General features: G+C 39.0%; 1 protein-coding gene across 7 annotated transcripts in view; it reads left to right on the forward strand.

Annotated features, from left to right (window-relative positions):
• The window catches only part of CHST15 (carbohydrate sulfotransferase 15), a 115,616-nt gene that overhangs the window by 70,847 nt on the left and 26,082 nt on the right, over positions 1–18,687 (forward strand). For 6 of the 7 annotated variants that reach the window (XM_043518589.1, XM_038410746.2, XM_038410747.2 and 3 more), the window contains exons 2-4: positions 5,894–6,970; positions 9,359–9,698; positions 15,543–15,689. In XM_043518589.1, coding sequence (XP_043374524.1) covers positions 6,428–6,970; positions 9,359–9,698; positions 15,543–15,689 — 1,030 coding nt within the window. In that variant the 5' untranslated portion in view covers positions 5,894–6,427. Of the gene's footprint in view, positions 1–3,640; positions 3,663–5,893; positions 6,971–9,358; positions 9,699–15,542; positions 15,690–18,687 lie in introns of those variants that run through there. The other variant, XM_043518588.1, reaches the window with a different exon arrangement.

Consider the following 18,687-nt stretch of genomic DNA (forward strand, 5'->3'; position numbering starts at 1 on the left):
TATCCCAGTGTTGATCACTCCATCAATGTATCCTTTGGTGGCTCTTCTTCCTCCCTCTCCTCTTATGTTTGAGTGTCCCTCAGGGTCCCTCCCTTCTCTCTTTCTCTCCATTCATGCTTGGGGACCCCATCTGCTTCAATCTCCTATATTCTGTCACTAAAGATTCCCAAATCTGCCTTGCTTACCTTTGACTTCTCTTCTGCCCAGTCTCGCATCTCTTAAACTCGCTCTCAGACATCTTCTTTCAGATGTCCCATCACTATCTGAAGCTTAGTCTTGCCAAAATTGAACTTCTTTTGTCCCGAACCCTCCACTTTGCCTCCCTTCTCTATAACTGTTGATTACTCCACTATCCTTCCTGTAGCCTGGGGTCACAATCCTAGTGTAATCCTTGGACCGTCTCTCTCCTTCTCTCTTTCTCCGCTGATAAAACTCTGTGCCTTGGTCATCTCTTGCTTTGATTTGTTTTTTGTAATCTGCTTCTGTCAAGGCTTTCTATTTATCTTTTGGATATTTCTTTGTTTTGTGGATTTTTGTTATGTGTTTGCAAAAGTACACTTCTTGATTTTGTATATAATAATATGATACTGCTGAGTCTCTGATTTGGTCTTTCTAGTCATTCAGCCTTCCATCGCAATCATACCCATACCACTGTTTGGAACAGTCATTAAAACTCTAATTTCTTCCAGGAATGCTTTATTCCTCTTTTTTACCCCTTTAATCATATCTCCTCGCGGTGTCTTCCATAAATGGTTATGCTTTGTCTTATCTTTGATTTGTTTGATTTAGACTGTAAGTTCTTTTGGGCAGGAAACATGTCTTTCACTAAGGATCTGATTTCTCAAATGTTTCTGTATCTGTTTCACTTTATTTACCTGAAGAATTCTGTTGGCCAGTGAAGCCACTTATGTCAGTAACATTAAACACCTGCATAAAGGATTGTAGGATATATATATTCAAAGTAGCATTTAAATTCATGATATTGTATAAATGTTTGTTTTAATGCAAGTGAATACCCTAAGTTTTCTTATCCCTACATTTCTTTTGAAACGAGAGCTTGAGGAGATTTTACTGGATCCCTGTGGGTCTCTGCAAGGCATCACTAATGAATCGCAGCAAATTCCAAAGGTATTAAGAGCAACATGCCAACCTGCCTCGTATTTTGTTCTCTGGCCATTTAATTCTGGAATTTTTGGAAAAACGTGCACCTCTCTTCCAGCCTGTGGGTATTGAGCCAGTTGGATCTCTCACCTGCTTACTTAGATTGGATGCAGGAGCGACTCATACACAACTGCTGTTAACTGGGAGGCATATTTGGAAGTTGTAGAATTCCTTTGGGGATCTTATAGAAGTATTTAATCACATCTCACTTCAGATCCTGCATTAGTTACTATCTTCCTGGCTATTGGTATATGGCTGTAATTGGTACTTGCCTGGGTTGCTGCAGTGCCAACGTTGCTATAAATTTGGGTTATTTATAGGTGATATGAGATATATTACTTCTGTAAACAGTGAGGTGTTCTATAGTAGTTGCTCTGTACCCTGATTAAGGGATTTTTTTTAAATGGCAAAAATAGCTATTACTACAATAGAAGACAATGATGCTTATAAATAGTAGAGTAGTTGTATCATTAGTAGCAGTATTAGTTTATTACATTAATGACTAGAGCAGAAGACCCTATAATAACACCATCTTTTTCATCCTGTAGTCAACCATCCAAGTGCAGACTACACCTAGATAATTTAATCATTATAGTTAGATGAGATCAGCCTATTCAAGCCACTAAGACTATCTCTCCCTGCCCCCCTGACCCCCCAAGGACACCACTGCTTGTCCTTCAGTCACAATTTCGTATTATTTTGATCATTTATTCATCCCAAGGTGCACATTTTTCATCTGTAATATCATTCTGAGTTTGGGTTTTAAAGCCCTTGATAATTAGTGTTTTTATACATTAAGAACATATGAATGGCCATACTGGGTCAGACCAAAGGTCCATCCAGCCAGTATCCTGTCTGCTGACAATGGCCAATGCCAGGTGCCCCAGAGGGAGTGAACCTAACAGGTAATGATCAAGTGATCTTTCTCCTGCCATCCATTTCCACCTCTGAACAAACAGAGCTAGGGACACCATTCTTTACCCATCCTGGCTAATAGCCATAATGGATTTAACGTCCATGAATTTATTTAGTTCTCTTTTAAACCTGTTATAGTCTAGCCTTCACAAACTCTACTCTAGGCAAGAAGTTCCACAGTGTTGATTGTGTGCTGTGTGAAGAAGAACTCCTTTTATTTGTTTAAACATGCTGCCATTAATTCATTGGTGGCCCCTAGTTCTATATTATGGGGTTTTAAAGCGCATGTTAATTATTGTTTCGTATGTTGCTGCCTAGACCTGAAACACCTCCTCCTAACCTTGCGTAACATGCAGCATCAGAGTGTATGTCTATACTGCAATAAAAACAGGTGGAAGTGAGTCTTATAGTCGAGATCAACTGATATGGGGCCTGCGGCTGCAGAGCTAAAAACAGCTGTCTAGATGTTCAGTCCTGGGCTGGATGCTGGGTTCGGAGAATCACCTCCCTCACTGCATTACAGAGCTGGCTCTAGGCCTGAGCCCAAACATCGTCACTGCTGTTTTAGGCCTGCAGGTGGAGCCCCACAAGTCCAAGTTAGTTGACCCAGTCTCTGAGACTCACTGCCATGGGTCTTTCATTGCACTGTTGACATAACCCTCTTCAGAAACTTAGTTTCATCACTGACCTTCACCTTAGACTTCATTCTGGACACTGCTTTGAGTTTCAATATGCATTGTTTAAGATAAATATATACAGGTTTTTAAAATCAGAAACAAAAATAGATTTTTCAAGAAACTACTTGAAAGCAAGTTTCAGAGTAGCAGTCGTGTTAGTCTGAATTCGCAAAAGAAAAGCAGTACTTGTGGCACCTTAGAGACTAACAAATTTATTTGTTAGTCTCTAAGGTGCCACAAGTACTCTTTTCTTTTTGAAAGCAAGTATATCTCAGGCTCTTTCACCCCTTGTCCTCTCTTACCCTTTTCCTCACCCTTTGTGTATTGTCATTACCTTGCTGTGGAATAGTTTTAGTTAGATTCAAATCCTCAAGGTAGGGACCTGTTATTTTTAAGTGCCAGGACACAGTCAGTAATAAGAAATAATACACTAGATGATCAGAAGGTAGGTTTATCTTAAAGTAAGTGCCTAAATGTGTGTGTACAGATATATTTCTATATAGATATACTATAGATATATATAGGATTTAAATATAGCAATGGTTTCTTGGGTTTTTTTGTGAGCTTCTTTCCTTGGTGGATTAACAGTAATAAGCTTTGTGAGAAAATGTGATTTGTGGGATTTGAAAGAAGTGGTGGTTCCTTGATGTGTCAGCCGAGGGAGTGATCTAGTCATAATCTGATGAAGGTGAGCTGTAGCTCACGAAAGCTTATGCTCAAATAAATATTGTTAGTCTCTAAGGTGCCACAAGTACTCCTTTTTCTTTTTCATAAGGGAATATCAGGGTTAGATTATCCTCTGCTCTGTTCCTTTAAGGATTGACAGCTGCTGAGGAGGTCAAACGGGACAAACTTGGTTGCGTGGGTGCCCTGTGAAAGACTGAGCAGCAAAGGGGCTTGTGCAGTTGTGTGTGTTTGCTTTTTGTTTGATGCTGTTCTCTGACTCGGGGAATATAGCAAGAGCAGTTTCCATGAACAGGAAGAGGGTTGTGTATTCACATATTAGACTCTTGAAACCTGAGCAGAAGGGTTGGATCCAGGATGGCTACTTAGTGCCTAAACCCAGGTGTAGGCAAATAGTTCTGTTTTTTTGAGTGCCTAAGTCCCTCATTATGGACCCGTTGAAGCTGTTCCACAGTGGATCAAATGAAGAGTGATTGACAGGGGACTTGACCCAGCGTTCCTGCCCCTCAGGTTGGAAGCCGCCTACCCCAGGGGTGGCCAGCCTGTGGCTCTGGAGCCACATGCAGGTCTTTCTCCTTCCCAAAGGTCCCTGTCCCTTCCCCCTGAGTCTGCAGTGCCATTGCTCCCCTCCTCCTCCCGCCCCAAGCCTCCTGTACACCACAAAATTGCTGATCACAGCAGGCGGGAGGCGCAGGGATGGAGGGTAGTTGCTGATCAGCAGTGCTAGTGATGGGGGGGAGCTGACGGGGGGCTGCTTGATATGTACTATAGCTCTTTGGCAATGCACATTGGTAAATCTCCTCCTCAAGCTCCGGTTGGCCACCCCTGCCCTAACCACTGGGCTACAGAGTCATTTTGTGTGTGTGTGTGTGTGTGTGGTGTCGTTCAGTGACTGGTTTTAAGTATTATTCTACAGTCAAACAGTTCAAAAGGACAGACTGAGGGAAGCCCCATGAGAATATCCCATAGTCTCAGACATCAGAGCCTTCTGCTGAGAGGTTGAGACCCCATGTTCAAATCTTTTCTCCCTTCTGCCAGGCTAAGGGGGAATTGAACCTGGGTTTCCCACTTCCCAGGTCAGTACTCTAACCATTGGGCTAAAAGTTGTTAGGTCATCACCCCGACATGATGGCACTGGGGTAAATCCAGCTGGAATATTTGTTCCAGGTCTGGTGTTTACAATTCGAAAGGATGTTGATAAATTGGAGAGGGTTCAGAGGAAAACCACAGAAAGATAAAAGGGTTAGAAAATGTGCCTTGTACTGTTAAACTCAAGGAACTCAATCTATTTATTTTATCAAGAGAAGGTTAAGGTGTAATTGGATTAATCTTATAGGTTTGTACCTGGGAAACAAATATTTAATAAGGGGCTCTTCGTTCTGGCAGAGAAAGGTATACCAGGATCCAATGGTGGAAAGTTGAAGCTAGCCAAATTCAGACTGGAAATAAGGCGTACTTTATTACCAGTGAGAATAACCATTGGAACAATTACCAAGAGTCATGTGGATTCTCTGTCACTGACATCTTGTAAATCAAGATTGAATGTTTTTTCTAAATGATATGCTGTAGGAATTATTTGGGGGGAAATTCTATGGCGTATGTTATACAAGAGGTCAACCTTGATGATCACAGTGATCCCTTCTGGCCTTGGAATCTATGACTCTATGAAAAAACACTACTATCTGTGGCTCTGGCTGTTTCACATGGAGTGAGTCAGGCACCTAACTCATTCCTACAAGAAATGATGTAGGCACCTAAGCTAGGAGAGGGGTTCCCATTCGTGGATAGCTATTAGAGGTAGGCACCTCCCTGCAGCCTGGATTTAGGCACTTATCTCAGAGAAAGGAGTGGGCCTTAGCATATCAGCATCTCCCATTGGCTAGCTTAGGTAGGGAACCCTCTACCATGTTCTCTTCTGTGAATCATATTCTAAGGCACCTGTCTCTTCCCATTCATTGTATAGGTAGCCTAGGTTGTGGATCACAGTGTTGTTCCTATGATTTTCTAGGTACCTTAGGTGCCCTAACACTTTGGTTTGTGATGCCTAAGGGCCTTCATGTATTCAATCGAAGAGGTCTCCAAAGAAAGGGCCAGATTATAAACTGTTTGTTTACATTGGTGAGCAATTATTGAAGACAATGGTGCAATTTTGTGCACGAGTAACAGATTAAGAGTGTGAGTAAAGGGCTCTCAATCTGAGTCTAATTACGGGTTAAAGAGAGTGATAGTTCATTGGAAACTTTTAGCCAAGTTTCCAAATTTGTGTGTGTGTGTGTGTGTGTGTGTTTTGTAACTATACTTTTTTGTTTTTACGTAGAAGATACATTTCTATTCAGTTTGCTAATTAACTAAGAATTTGTTTGCAAGTTATAGATCGTACTTACATTAATCAGCAGCAATACAATATCTTATCCTTGGCATATATCCTATATATTTTTTGTTTTGTTTTATTTTAGGTTATGCAACACAGATCTTTGAAGCTACCTTTATGTAGATGAAACTTTCAGAAGCAGCACTCTGTTTTGGAACCTACCTTTTTTGAGAGCATATGGGACTTTTTTCCAAGGCACCTTCTGTCTGGGCTACATATATTGCTTACTCCTAATACATCAGAGGACAATGAGTCTGTTTTATTTTTTGTGTACTTCACACTATATAGTGAAGTTTCTTCCATCTCATTTGTTCATGGGAAAAACTTGAGCAAGACTTGTGGTTGCTTTTTATTTACCTAGATTTCTCTTAAGGAGCCAAATCTTTATGAAACATGTCCACAGTACCTTTATTTGTATTATTTTCATTTGTGACTGAGGACAGTATATTAATTTCAGCATATTTTAGGTGTTTGGTTTGAACCTGGCTTTTTGAATTACTACATATATAATAATGCAAGGAATTAAATTATTTCACGTTTTCAGAAAATAATTTGTATGCGTCAGAAATATTTTATGGCTATTCATGGCTCATTAATATAGCAGTTTAACGGTACTAATATGAGGCATTGCATTAATTGTTGCATACAGTTATTACCAAATGACTTGCACAAACACTGTTTCAGATGCCGTGGGTCTAATCATAATAACCAGAAGTGTCCTATGTGCAAACAAGAAAATATAATTCCTTTGTATGTGGATAGTAAGCAGATGAACTTGCTTGCAGTTTTGGAAGTAAGGACTGATCAAAATGAAAGCTGGAATGGATTTTTTTGCTTGAGGAAAGGGAAGCTATGCAGCTTGATATTTGGGTTGATAATAATGACTTTAGTGATGGCATCATACATACTGACTGGAGCCAAACATGGCCTATTGCTAATACCTTCACCATTCCATTATGGAGCTTTTACTGGCAATCCAAACTTAATGGACAATGAAAGCCTTAGTGAAATGAAAGACCATTACCAGCCTTCTAAAATTAATATTTCATATGTAAAGGATTTTCCAAGCATTAAATTAATTATTGACACTATTACTTCAAAGATTGAGTTTATAAACAGACAACGTCCAGATTTAGAAGACCTGAAGAAACAAGAACTGCATGTAAGTATAAACTAAACTCCCCTGAAACTGATGTATGTTTTTTTGTTTGTTTGTTTCAAGTATTCTGGGCTGAATCCTAGATGAGGTAAAACAGTATAGCTCAATTGAAGTCGATATGCCAGTTTATGCCATCTGAGGATCTGGAACACCAACTGTTGCAGACTTGTCTCTACAGATGGATAGATACATCTATATATGTATAATATGCAATTGTCAAGTCACTGGACCATGGTGTATGCATAAGAGGTCTAATCAAGTGCCTGATGAATCCACTTATGGCTGACAAGCCCAAAACGAGAGCAACACAGCTTGTTACAAATTTCACAGTTTCATGTGTTGTCTGAGTTGTAGTCCAAGATTACAGCATGCTGCTTTCTTCTTTCTTGCTTTGCTTCCATCCTCTAGATCAAAGCTGTTCATGTTGAGCTGTATCCAGTGCCAGATATTCTGCACTGAGATTCTGTGCGCTCCTCCCAGCTTTCTACATTGATGCTGAACAACGTCATGTCATTTTTGCACACATCATTGTAACACATAAAGGGTGACCCTGCTTTCTAGAGCTGGCTCGAATCTCAGTGTACAAAATATTCTTGAGGATACAGTCTTCTCCCATTCTCCTGACATGACCAAGCCATTGCAACCTCTTCTTCTGGATAGTGGTTTCTAAGTGTGTCAGTCTGCGTGCTCCAACACCTCTGTGTTTGGTATTTTGTCTTCACACTTTATTTTCGGAATCTTGTGCAGGCATCTCATGTGGAAACTATTCAGTTTCCTTATGTGCCTAACATGTGTAGTCCACGTTACTGAACCATCAAGCAGGGATGACCACACACAAGTCTTGTAAATTTGCATCTTCACCTTAGTCAATAATTTCCTGTTATTCCATGCATGTTTCTGTGTGTGTGTGTGTGTGTGTGTGTGTGTGTGTGTAATATATATAATGTGTATGTGTATGTATGTATCATTTGTATTTGAGCCACAGGCAAAACAGATGGATTATATAAATGATCTGAACATCTGAGACAAGAAGTCTGACAATCTTGCCAGAGTAGTATAATTATATTGAACTTATTCCTTGTCGTTTTATTCAAAATAATTCAGAGGAGTTAGTCAGATGTGCCAAAACATTTAACTGATAAATAAAAAACAGCCTCCTTTAATAACTGAATTGCTAGTGTGCTTTCCCAGAAATCTAGTAATTGGTATACCAATCACGCATGCAAATCTTGTATTTCAGAATTAAAAACTGGAAGTTAATTTGATCTGATTATTTTATCTTTGGCTAAATCAGTGTTCCTAATGATTATTCTTTGCAAGCTTATTTTAAGGATTCCTTAAATTAAGTAGTATTACAGAGTCCAGCAGGTTCCATAGAGTGTAGCTGAGCTTGCAGCATAAAGATAAGGCCTGATCCTGAGAAGGCTGAGCATCTCAGCTCCCATTGGAGTCAATTGGCTAAATTGGGAAATCTTTCAGTAAAATCAGAAATGAGATTTATCCCTGAGTGAAGGCTGAGTAAAACTTGAGTTAGGATTTCAGGATTTGGCTGATGGAGGCTGGAAGTGCTCAATTTGTCGTCAAAGTACAGAACTTAAAGAGTCATACAATGCCTCTGGTTAGACCTGATAGAGCTAACAGCAGAAGATGGTTTTTTACTACAGTGATTTTGTCCTCAATCTTTTCCGTCATTAACGCCCCTAACGACCGCTTCCCCCCAGCCCCCAAAAAAGCCAACGTCTGGTATTAAGTGATACAATACAACGGAAAATCTGTTCAGTTTTATTCTTAAATATTTATGGGCTCAGTTGTTTCTTTAGGATCTAAGCCAATCCCCACTCATGTCATTGGGAGCCTTTCCATTGTCTTTGACAGGAATTGGGCTGGACTCTGAAAGTGCCAGCAGCCATTGGGGTGGTATGGGGATGCATATTCTCCGGGGAAGCTGTGAGAAGTATTGTATGACTCTTGATTAAGTGCAGTACTTTGACCATAAATTACTGGGATTTATCACATTCGCTTATGGATTCAGGAGGAAGTATTCCTCCACAGTAGGAATGACAGTGAAATTCTGTGGCTTGTGTTATGCAGGAAGTCAAACTAGATGATCATAGTTGTCCCTTCTGGCCTTAAAACCGATGAGTGTATGAATATTCTCCTTTCTCCATCTAGCTCTGCACCCTCTCTCCACCTCGTGCAGCTGTGCAGGATCTGGCTCCAGTTCGGTCAACAGGAGAGGTTTACCTCCATTGTGCAATTGCCAAAAAAAAAAAAAATAGAAAGATTATGATAATAGTGGTTGCATTGTGTTCACTAATTGTGTTAAATAAGAAAGTGTGATTATAAACTTTGCTGCTGCCTTGACTGAAATTACTGTTCTTTATGTTGCAGATGTTTTCAGTAATTCCTAATAAATTCCTTCCAAATAGCAAGAATCCATGTTGGTATGAAGACTATAGAGGCAATACTACCACAGATCCTTACACAACAAACTCATATGCACTGTATTCAAAGCGTTTTCGGACCATATTTGATTACCTCAGAAAAGTATTTTGGAACCACTTGTATCATTATAAGGATAAGCACTATCGGCTGCGCTGTCTTCCTCATTTCTACATAATAGGCCAGCCAAAATGTGGAACAACTGATCTTTATGACAGGCTCAGGTTACACCCGGATGTTAGATTCTCAGCAATTAAAGAACCACACTGGTGGACAAGAAAGCGATTTGGTGAGTAAACATGTATTCTAATATTTCAAAAGAACTGCAGCTACTGAAATAGAAGCATAACTCTTCAAAGAGTAATCCCTTCAAATTATGAGTAAGTCCCCCATTAACTTTTGATAAAATGATAGAGGAGTATATCGGAGGAAGAGGGGAGAAATACCAAAGGACTGGAAAAGGGCAAATATAGTACCCATCTAAAAAAGAGGAAATAAGGACAACCCAGGAAATTATAGACTAGTCAGCTTAATTTCAGTACCCAGAAAGATCACTGAGCAAATAAACCAATCAATTTGCAAGCACCTAGAAGAAAATAAGGTAATAAGCAACAGTTAATATGGATTTGTCAAGGACAAATTATGCGAAACCAACCTAATATCCTTCTTTGACAGGGTAACAAGACTTGTGGATGCAGGGGAAGCAGTAGATGTGTTATATCTTGACTTTAGTAAGGCTTTTGATACTGTCTCACATAACCGTCTCATAAACAAACTAGAGAAATATAGCCTAGATGAACCTACTATAAGGTGGGTCTACAACTGACTGGAAAACCATATTCAGAGAATAGTTCACAATCAAGCTGGAAGGGCATATTGAGTGGGATCTCAGAGAGTTCTGTCCTGGGTCTGGTTCTATTCATTTTCTTCACCAATGATTTGGATAATGGCATAGAGAGTACACTCAAAACATTTGTGATTGATATTAAGCTAGAAGGGGTTGTAAGTGGTTTAGAGGACGGGATTAGAATGCAATATGGTTTTGACAAACTGGAAACGTGGTCTGAATTTAATGAGATGAAATTCAATAAGGACAAATGCGAAGTACTCCACTTAAGAAGGAATATCAACTGCACAAATACCAAATGGGAAATGACTACCTAGGAAGAAGTACTGCAGAAATGGATCTGGGGGTTATAGTGGATCACGAACTAAATATGCATCAACAATGTAAAACTGTTGCAAAAAAAGCGAACATCGTTCAGGAATGTATTAGCAGGAGTGTTGCATGCAAGACATGAGGAGTAATTCTCCCCCATATACTCAGCACTGGCAAGGCATCAGCTGGTGTATTGTGTCCAGTTTTGAGCACCACACTTCAGGAAAGATGTAGCTAAATTGAAGAAAATCTAGAAGAGAGCAAAAAAAATGATTAAAGGCCTAGAAAACGCAGTGGATCTAATTTCCCTAGATTTCAGTAAGGCGTTTGATACTGTGCCACATGGGGAATTATTAGTTAAATTGGAAAAGATGGGGATCAATATGAAAATTGAAAGGTGGATAAGGAATTGGTTAACAGGGAGACTACAGTGGGTCTTACTAAAAGGTGATCTGTCAGGCTGGAGGGAGGTTACCAGTGGAGTTCCTCAGGGATTGGTTTTGGGACCAATCTTATTTAATCTTTTTATTACTGACCTCGGCACAAAAAGTGGGAGTGTGCTAATAAAGTTTGTGGATGATACAAAGATGGGAGGTATTGCCGATTTAGAGAGAGACCGGAATATCATACAGGAAGATTTGGATGACCTTGTAAACTGGAGTAATGGTAATAGGATGAAATTTAATAGTGAGAAGTGTAAGGTTATGCATTTAGGGATTAATAACAAGAATTTTAGTTATAAGCTGGGGACACATCAATTAGAAGTAACGGAGGAGGAGAAGGACCTTGGAGTATTGGTTGATCATAGGATGACTATGAGCCGCCAATGTGATATGACTGTGAAAAAAGCTAATGCGGTCTTGGGATGCATCAGGCGAAGTATTTCTAGTAGAGATAAGGAGGTGTTAGTACCATTATACAAGGCAGTGGTGAGACCTCACCTGGAATACTGTGTACAGTTCTGGCCTTCCATGTTTAAGAAGGATGAATTCAAACTGGAACAGCTACTAGGATGATCCGAGAAATGGAAAACCTGTCTTATGAAAGGAGACTTAAGGAGCTTGGCTTGTTTAGCCTAACTAAAAGAAGGTTGAGGGGAGATATGATTGCTCTCTATAAATATATCAGAGGGATAAATACCGGAGAGGGAGAGGAATTATTTAAGCTCAGTACCAATGTGAACACAAGAACAAATGGATATAAACTGGTCAATGGGAAGTTTAGACTTGAATTTAGACGAAGGTTTCTAACCATCAGAGGAGTGAAGTTTTGGAATAGCCTTCCAAGGGAAGCAGTGGGGGCAAAAGATCTATCTGGCTTTAAGATTAGACTTGATAAGTTTATGGAGGAGATGGTATGATAGGATAACATGATTTTGGCAATTAATTGATCTTTAAATATTCATGGTAAATAGGCCCAATGGCCTGTGATGGGATGTTAGATGGGGTGGGATCTGAGTTACTACAGAGAATTCTTTCCTGGGTATCTGGCTGGTGAATCTTGCCCATATGCTCAGGGTTTAGCTGATCGCCATATTTGGGGTTGGAAAGGAATTTTCCTCCAGGGCAGATTGGAGAGGCCCTGGAGGTTTTTCGCCTTCCTCTGTAGCATGGAGCATGGGTCACTTGCCGAAGGATTCTCTGCTCCTTGTAGTCTTTAAACCATGATTTGAGGACTTCAGTAGCTCAGACATAGGTGAGAGGTTTTTTGCAGGAGTGGGTGGGTCAGATTCTGTGGCCTGCATTGTGCAGGAGGTTGGGACTAGATGATCATAATGATCCCTTCTGACCTTAATATCTATGAATCTATGAAAAAACGTGACCTACGAGGGAAAAACTGAGTTTGTTTCGTCTATGGAAGAGAAGACTGAGGGGGGACATAAATCTTAAGTATGTAAAAATTGTTATAAAGAGGAGGGTGATGAATTGTTCTTTGTAACCACAGGACAAGAAGCAATGGGCTTAAATTGCAGCAACGGAACTATAGGTTAGACATTAGGAAAAACTTCCTAAATGTAAGGGTAGTTCAGCACAGGAATAAATTCCTTAGGAAGGCTGGGGAGTCTCTGTCATTGGACGTTTTTAAGAACAAGTTAGACAAACACCTGTCAAGGTAGTATTTTGTCCTGCTTCAATGCAGGGGACAGGACCAAATGACCTGTCAAGGTCCTTTCAAGTCATACATTTCTATGATTGTATTCCTTAGTTTGGTTTAAAAGCATATACTTTTTCTGCTAATGTGTTTTATCTTTTTATTTTGCTTGGGTTTTATATCCTGCACAGGGAAATGGTTACCTGCCCTTTTTGGATTTTATTTGTTTTCTTCTTTACTTCTTGAAAAGTAGCCTTTAGTGAACACATAACAGTGTTTCATTTCTGGAACAGCAGCTCAGTAGAAAGTTGGCTCAGACTTAGGCCATGCCTACACTACAAAATTAAGTTGACTTAACATATGTCGGCGTACAGTCACCACAGTAATCACATTGCTTGTGCATGTCTGCAGCTTGCTCCTGATATCCGTGGGAGCACTTGTATCAATTGTACTGTCAGTGTGGGGCATTGTGGGATAGCTCCTGAAAGCTAGTAACCATTAACATAAGCAATGCAGTGTCTACACTGACACTGCGTTGCCCTAACTATATTGATCTTGACTCTATACCGCTCATGGAGATGGAGTTAAGTCGGCATAGCAGGGCAGTTATGTCAGCACGAGTGAAAAAGTGTAGGCACTTCCATAGTTAGGTCAATATAAGCTGTCTTGCACTGACCTAACTCTGTAGTGTAGACTAGACCTTGGAGAAGCCCAACTTTCCTGATTCACTTCTAATAACATCTGTCATATTTTGTGTAATGTTCATATATATACCACAAATGGTTTATTTATATAAATATCCTTGAGTGAAGACTGAGTAAAACGTGAGTTAGGATTTCAGAATTTGGCTGAATTGAGATTGGAGGCACTCTGCGTTTCTCTGGCTAGACATATAAATCTTGACCCCACACACATGGAAAAGGAGGTATCTTTTTATTTGTGTGTATTCACACACACACACACACACACACACACGGAAACAAAATGAATGAAGAAAAGGATAGATAAATATCTCCCTTTCCACATTATTTTTTCCTTGTCCGTTACCATAAATAATGTATTTAATTTATTATTATATTGAGATTTCTAAAATGTGCCCACCAGATATTTTGAGTGCACAGTCATAATTTAGGAATCATACAGTATAGCACAAGTACAATCAAATAGATTTTCCCCACCAAATTAGACATAATAGGAAAGAAACAATTCCTTCTGCTTTAGGAATCACTGGGTGAAATTCTATGGGCTGTACAAAGCAGAAAGTCAGAGTAGATGATCATAATGCATTTTCGCCTAGACTTAAAAATCTATTAAAATCAAATTCATTCTTCACAGTCAGCCCTTCTGGCAAAAGCCTGGAAATAAATGGCACCTTAGAGACTAACAAATTTATTTGAGCATAAGCTTTTGTGAGCTACAGCTCACTTCATCAGATGAAGCTGCATCCGATGAAGAGAGCTGTAGCTCACGAAAGCTTATGCTCAAATAAATTTGTTAGTCTCTAAGGTGCCACAAGTACTCCTTTTCTTTTTGCAAATACAGACTAACATGGCTGCTACTCTGAAACCTGGAAATAAATGATAAGCCTTATATCATGACCTGATAGTTAATAGGCTCAAGTTCTATCAGATCAATGGAGGGAGTGAATTTCAGATCCTAGAACCTTCCACAGAGAATACCCTGCTTCTAATCTCCAGAGATTTAAACGTAGAGCTTGTCAGCCAAAGCATCTCGGCTGAGTGTGTCTGCCATGATGGTGCATATGGGAGAGATGGCCAGATTCAGAGGTAAAGTGTAACATTAGATTTCCTTACATTAATAAACTCCCTGGCTCTTAGACTCCCATAGATCTAAATTGGCATAATTTGCAATTGAAGAGCCAGAATGGGTAAATCAAAGTAAGGCAAGGGCAGTTTCTTAGAGCTGGGCCTTACTAATCTCTAGAATAAGAAGCAGGAATGCAGAGACTGGGGGGGAACACACAAGAGGGAATGGGGAAATGGGAAGAGGATCAGCAACAAGTGGCGAGAGCAGGAACAAAAAAGGGAAAAGGAGCAGAGGATGCCTAAGAGGGGCTGGTGATGCTGGAGATGAAGAATGAGGGCTGGTGATACTGCAAGGTGAATATAGAGGAAAAAGTAGCATAGGGATTGGAGTGTTTTGCTATTGGCTTTCATAGGAATTGGATCCACCTCAAAAGAATAAAATAGGAATTATACCTTGATATAATTTTGTTACCAGTTCAATTTACTATTATTATTAATTAGATTGGTAGGTGAAAAGAATTAATTAACAAAACATCTCCTCCAAATTTTTTAATTTCCCCCTTCCCATCTTGTTTGAAAGTGTCTGTGAAATCCATTCACCCTTAGGCAAAATTGTTGTTGAAGCTAGGAATTGCAGAAAGGTGCTGTTTTCTTCAAATTTGAAAGACGGTCCATGTTGTTGTTCTGCTGATTTTCGGTTTAAGTGTGGGTGCGATTGACAGATTCAGAGCCAGATTTTTCTGTCAGGCACACCAAAGTGAAGTGACTCCAGTTACCCTGGTGTAAATGAGCAGAATCTGGCCCTCTATGTTCATTTCAAAAGCTAAACTTAGAAGAAAGTTCAAGCTATTCATTCAGGGTCTATAAAACATAGCACTTTAAAATATTTCCTCTCAGAATGAATTTATATCTTAGTATTGTAGTATCTTGAATCACCACTACTTCATAATTGGCTTTTTATCTTAATGTTATGCTCCTTGGCTTAATCCTTTGCTGGTGTCAAATGCTGTAGATGTATTGATGTCAATGGAGTTTTGCTGATTTACTCCAACTGTGGATCTGGCTCTTGAGTTTCATTTTCTAGCTTCTTTTTTACTTATTAGGGTTTTGTTTTTAGGAATAATTCGTCTGAGGGATGGATTTCATGATCGCTACCCAGTGGAAGATTACCTTGATCTGTTTGACTTGGCAGCACATCAGATTCAGGGTGTGTTACAGAGTGATGTAACTAAAGGGCACAGCAAGATGAACCACATCATCATTGGTACTGCAAATACTACTTATGAATATATGTCAATGATACTAAATTAGCTGTAACATTTATAGTGATGGTAAAGTAAGCTTAATCAAAGTGTCTTGTGTCTGGGGTAAGTTAATCATAGCAGAGGGCCATTGATGTCAGTTAAGGCCTCCATCTACAGATAGGTGCATTATTTGTTTTCCTCTGGAGGCAGGTTGCTTTCATTGGATGTGCTGTGCCTGGCAACATTGCAGTATTGGGTCCTGTGAAGTTCTGCCATCAGGGACATCTGCAGATATTCCTGCTTTTTATATTACAGTCTACAATACTTTCACAGTATTGAACACTTAGATAAACTCAGTTCACTTATTTAAATTAGCAGCGTATATTTTAAAGTACTTTTACCTCTTGTTACAGCTTTTTCTAAAGTTCATGTATTTTCTGTAGTCTCAGCTCCCTTATCACTTAGGTTACTTTGGCCCTTATTAAGTTTGCAGGAAAAGTTCTGAATTATTATGCTCATTAAATCAGTTTTTTATGACCTCAGTAAAAAAAACAGTTTAGTCTAGAGACAGTCTACATGATGTATGAAAATCAGGTTTCCTTAGAATGCTGCATTGTTAAACTTCAGATTATTAAAAAGGTAAATTTATTTAAAACGATAAACATTCCTTTAACTTTGTCATGCAACAGTATTTTCAAATTCTAACCATCTTTGAGTCATATCTTTATTGGGTAATATATTTTCTCAAATAAAACAGTAGATCTTTAGAAGACCTATAAAGTACACTGCTGTTCTAGCTTCAGGCATTCTAAGCAGGACTTTTTTATTTACAATCATTAATCTGATAAATTCACAAGAATGTTTTATGAAAACATGACATGATTTTACTCCATTAATCTCAAGATAAGGACAGTGTAAATTTATTCTTTAATGAAAGTAGGCAGTTTAATCATACAGTATGTGCTTTAAATCCATAGGAAAAATTAGTATATATTTGATTGTGCTATGATAATTTGATATATAAATGCAGTGGATATAATAGTGATTAATTCAACATGTGTTGAATAGGAATATTTTAATTGTTCAGACACCACGCTTATGTCTGTGGGATAGCTGGCTGGCTAGATAGATGAAAGGCTGCTGATTATTTTCAGAGACTTTCAGGCACAGTTACTATAGCCTCTGTAGCTGCTGTCCACTGCTTCCTTGGTGGGTAGATTCATGAATATATGGACACATGCTTGTGCCTGCACCCATGCCCTGGACAGCTGCTTGGCCCCCCAAACACCTCTGTGCAATAGGATGGATGGAGCCCACTGTCTGTCTGGATTCCTCACTTCCTACCCTCTTCCCATATAGCAGGACAACATTGGTTCCAATGCATCTGGGGCCTAACAGAGCTCTTAAATTGGCTGGAGTTGTGGGGCAAATTATCTGTCTTAAAATCGGTGTAATTCATAGACTTCAGAGAAGCTGTGCCAATCTGGATTGTCAGAGTACTCATATATCTAAATGCATTGCTCTTATTCAGTCCATGCAGGATTTATATTCCACATATGCCTTCACACATATTTACAGCTCTGGACCTTGTTTGTTACACTGCTAATACAAATACAGACTCTCACTCCTCGTTTGGTGGGGGGATTTTGCTCCAATGCTGCATTTAGTCTTCTGCGGTTCCACTTTACCCAGCTTTTGAGCTGAACTGACTGCTACTGAACTAACATGTCAGATAATCTGCTCAAAGTCATGTAATAGTGTTTATAATTGATTTGGAATGAGAAACCAAATATCTTCTGGACTTCCAGTCTTAGACTGTTGAGCCCCAATATTTCCTGTCAAAACAATGGCAATGAGAATATCAGTAAATAATTCTGGTCTCTAATGACTTCCAGGCTCTTTTAGTGAAGTACATTAAGTAAAAGTGGAGCCTAAAGGAAGTGATAAATGCTTTTTTAGTATAAAGGCTTTGGCAATTTTTATTTTAAATTTAAAAACTTGATTGGATTTTTCCAAAAATGAGGATTCAAATATAAAGAAGAAGAGGAGGCAAAGAAAGAGAAAAGGAAAATTTCCTACAATAAGAATATATTTGCATATATGTACTTGTGCGTATATGTGCTTGTACAGAACTATCAATTACAAGGTTTTTAGTTTTTTTTCCCCCTCATCCCTTTGGTTCCAAAACTCATTAACAGAAATTAGTGCCTCCCACACTGGCAAAAAGAGAGAGCTTGAAAAAGGCTAAAGCGTACATTTTGTTGAAGCAAATTTTGTCTCATAAGTTTTAGTATTACTCAGCAGAAGGAGACAGTACAGTTTAAAAGATAGATGTAGTATGTGGCACTATTGGCTAGATTCTGATATCCTTTACTCAGTTGAGTAGTTACTGAGTAGCAACTGTAGTTACTGAGTAGCAACCTACTCCAGGAGTAGTCCTATTAAAATAAATGACACTGCTTTCAGAGTAAAGTTTTTCTTGACCTAAAGACATCAGAATCTGGTCTTTAACTGTATTTTATTATTCATTGTGAAATCAATTTATTTTGTCTTCCTTTTAAGTGCGTATCTGTACTTGAGACTATGGGACATGATGCTATTGTACAGTATCTCTTATAGTGTATAATAAAGCTCCAATAATAACCAAGGAGAAGGAGAGATTCAATACACTGTGACACAGCCAAGCAGACTGATGCTTTTATTCCTACATTGCCTGTGTATCTCTCAAATCCTCAGTTCATGGGCTAAACAACACTGATTGTCTGGTCTGGTTCTTTACATTTTTTATCTGGCTGGCCAATTACAAATGATGTCATTCACTTAGGTCTGGCTTCCCTGCAATTAGGGAAGTGTTAAAAGTAACTTTTAGAAAGTACCTTAAAGATAAGGTGGAATTGAAAATCTTGATGGGATATAAGTTCTTCCTGTCTGGACAGTAGGAAATAGTTATAATACCACTAGAGTACAAATTCTGTGCATTATATAATTGGTCACACCCTTTTAAAGTTAAATATATTT

The sequence above is a fragment of the Dermochelys coriacea genome, chromosome 7 (assembly GCF_009764565.3).
Source record: "Dermochelys coriacea isolate rDerCor1 chromosome 7, rDerCor1.pri.v4, whole genome shotgun sequence".
Lineage (NCBI taxonomy): Eukaryota > Metazoa > Chordata > Testudines > Dermochelyidae > Dermochelys > Dermochelys coriacea.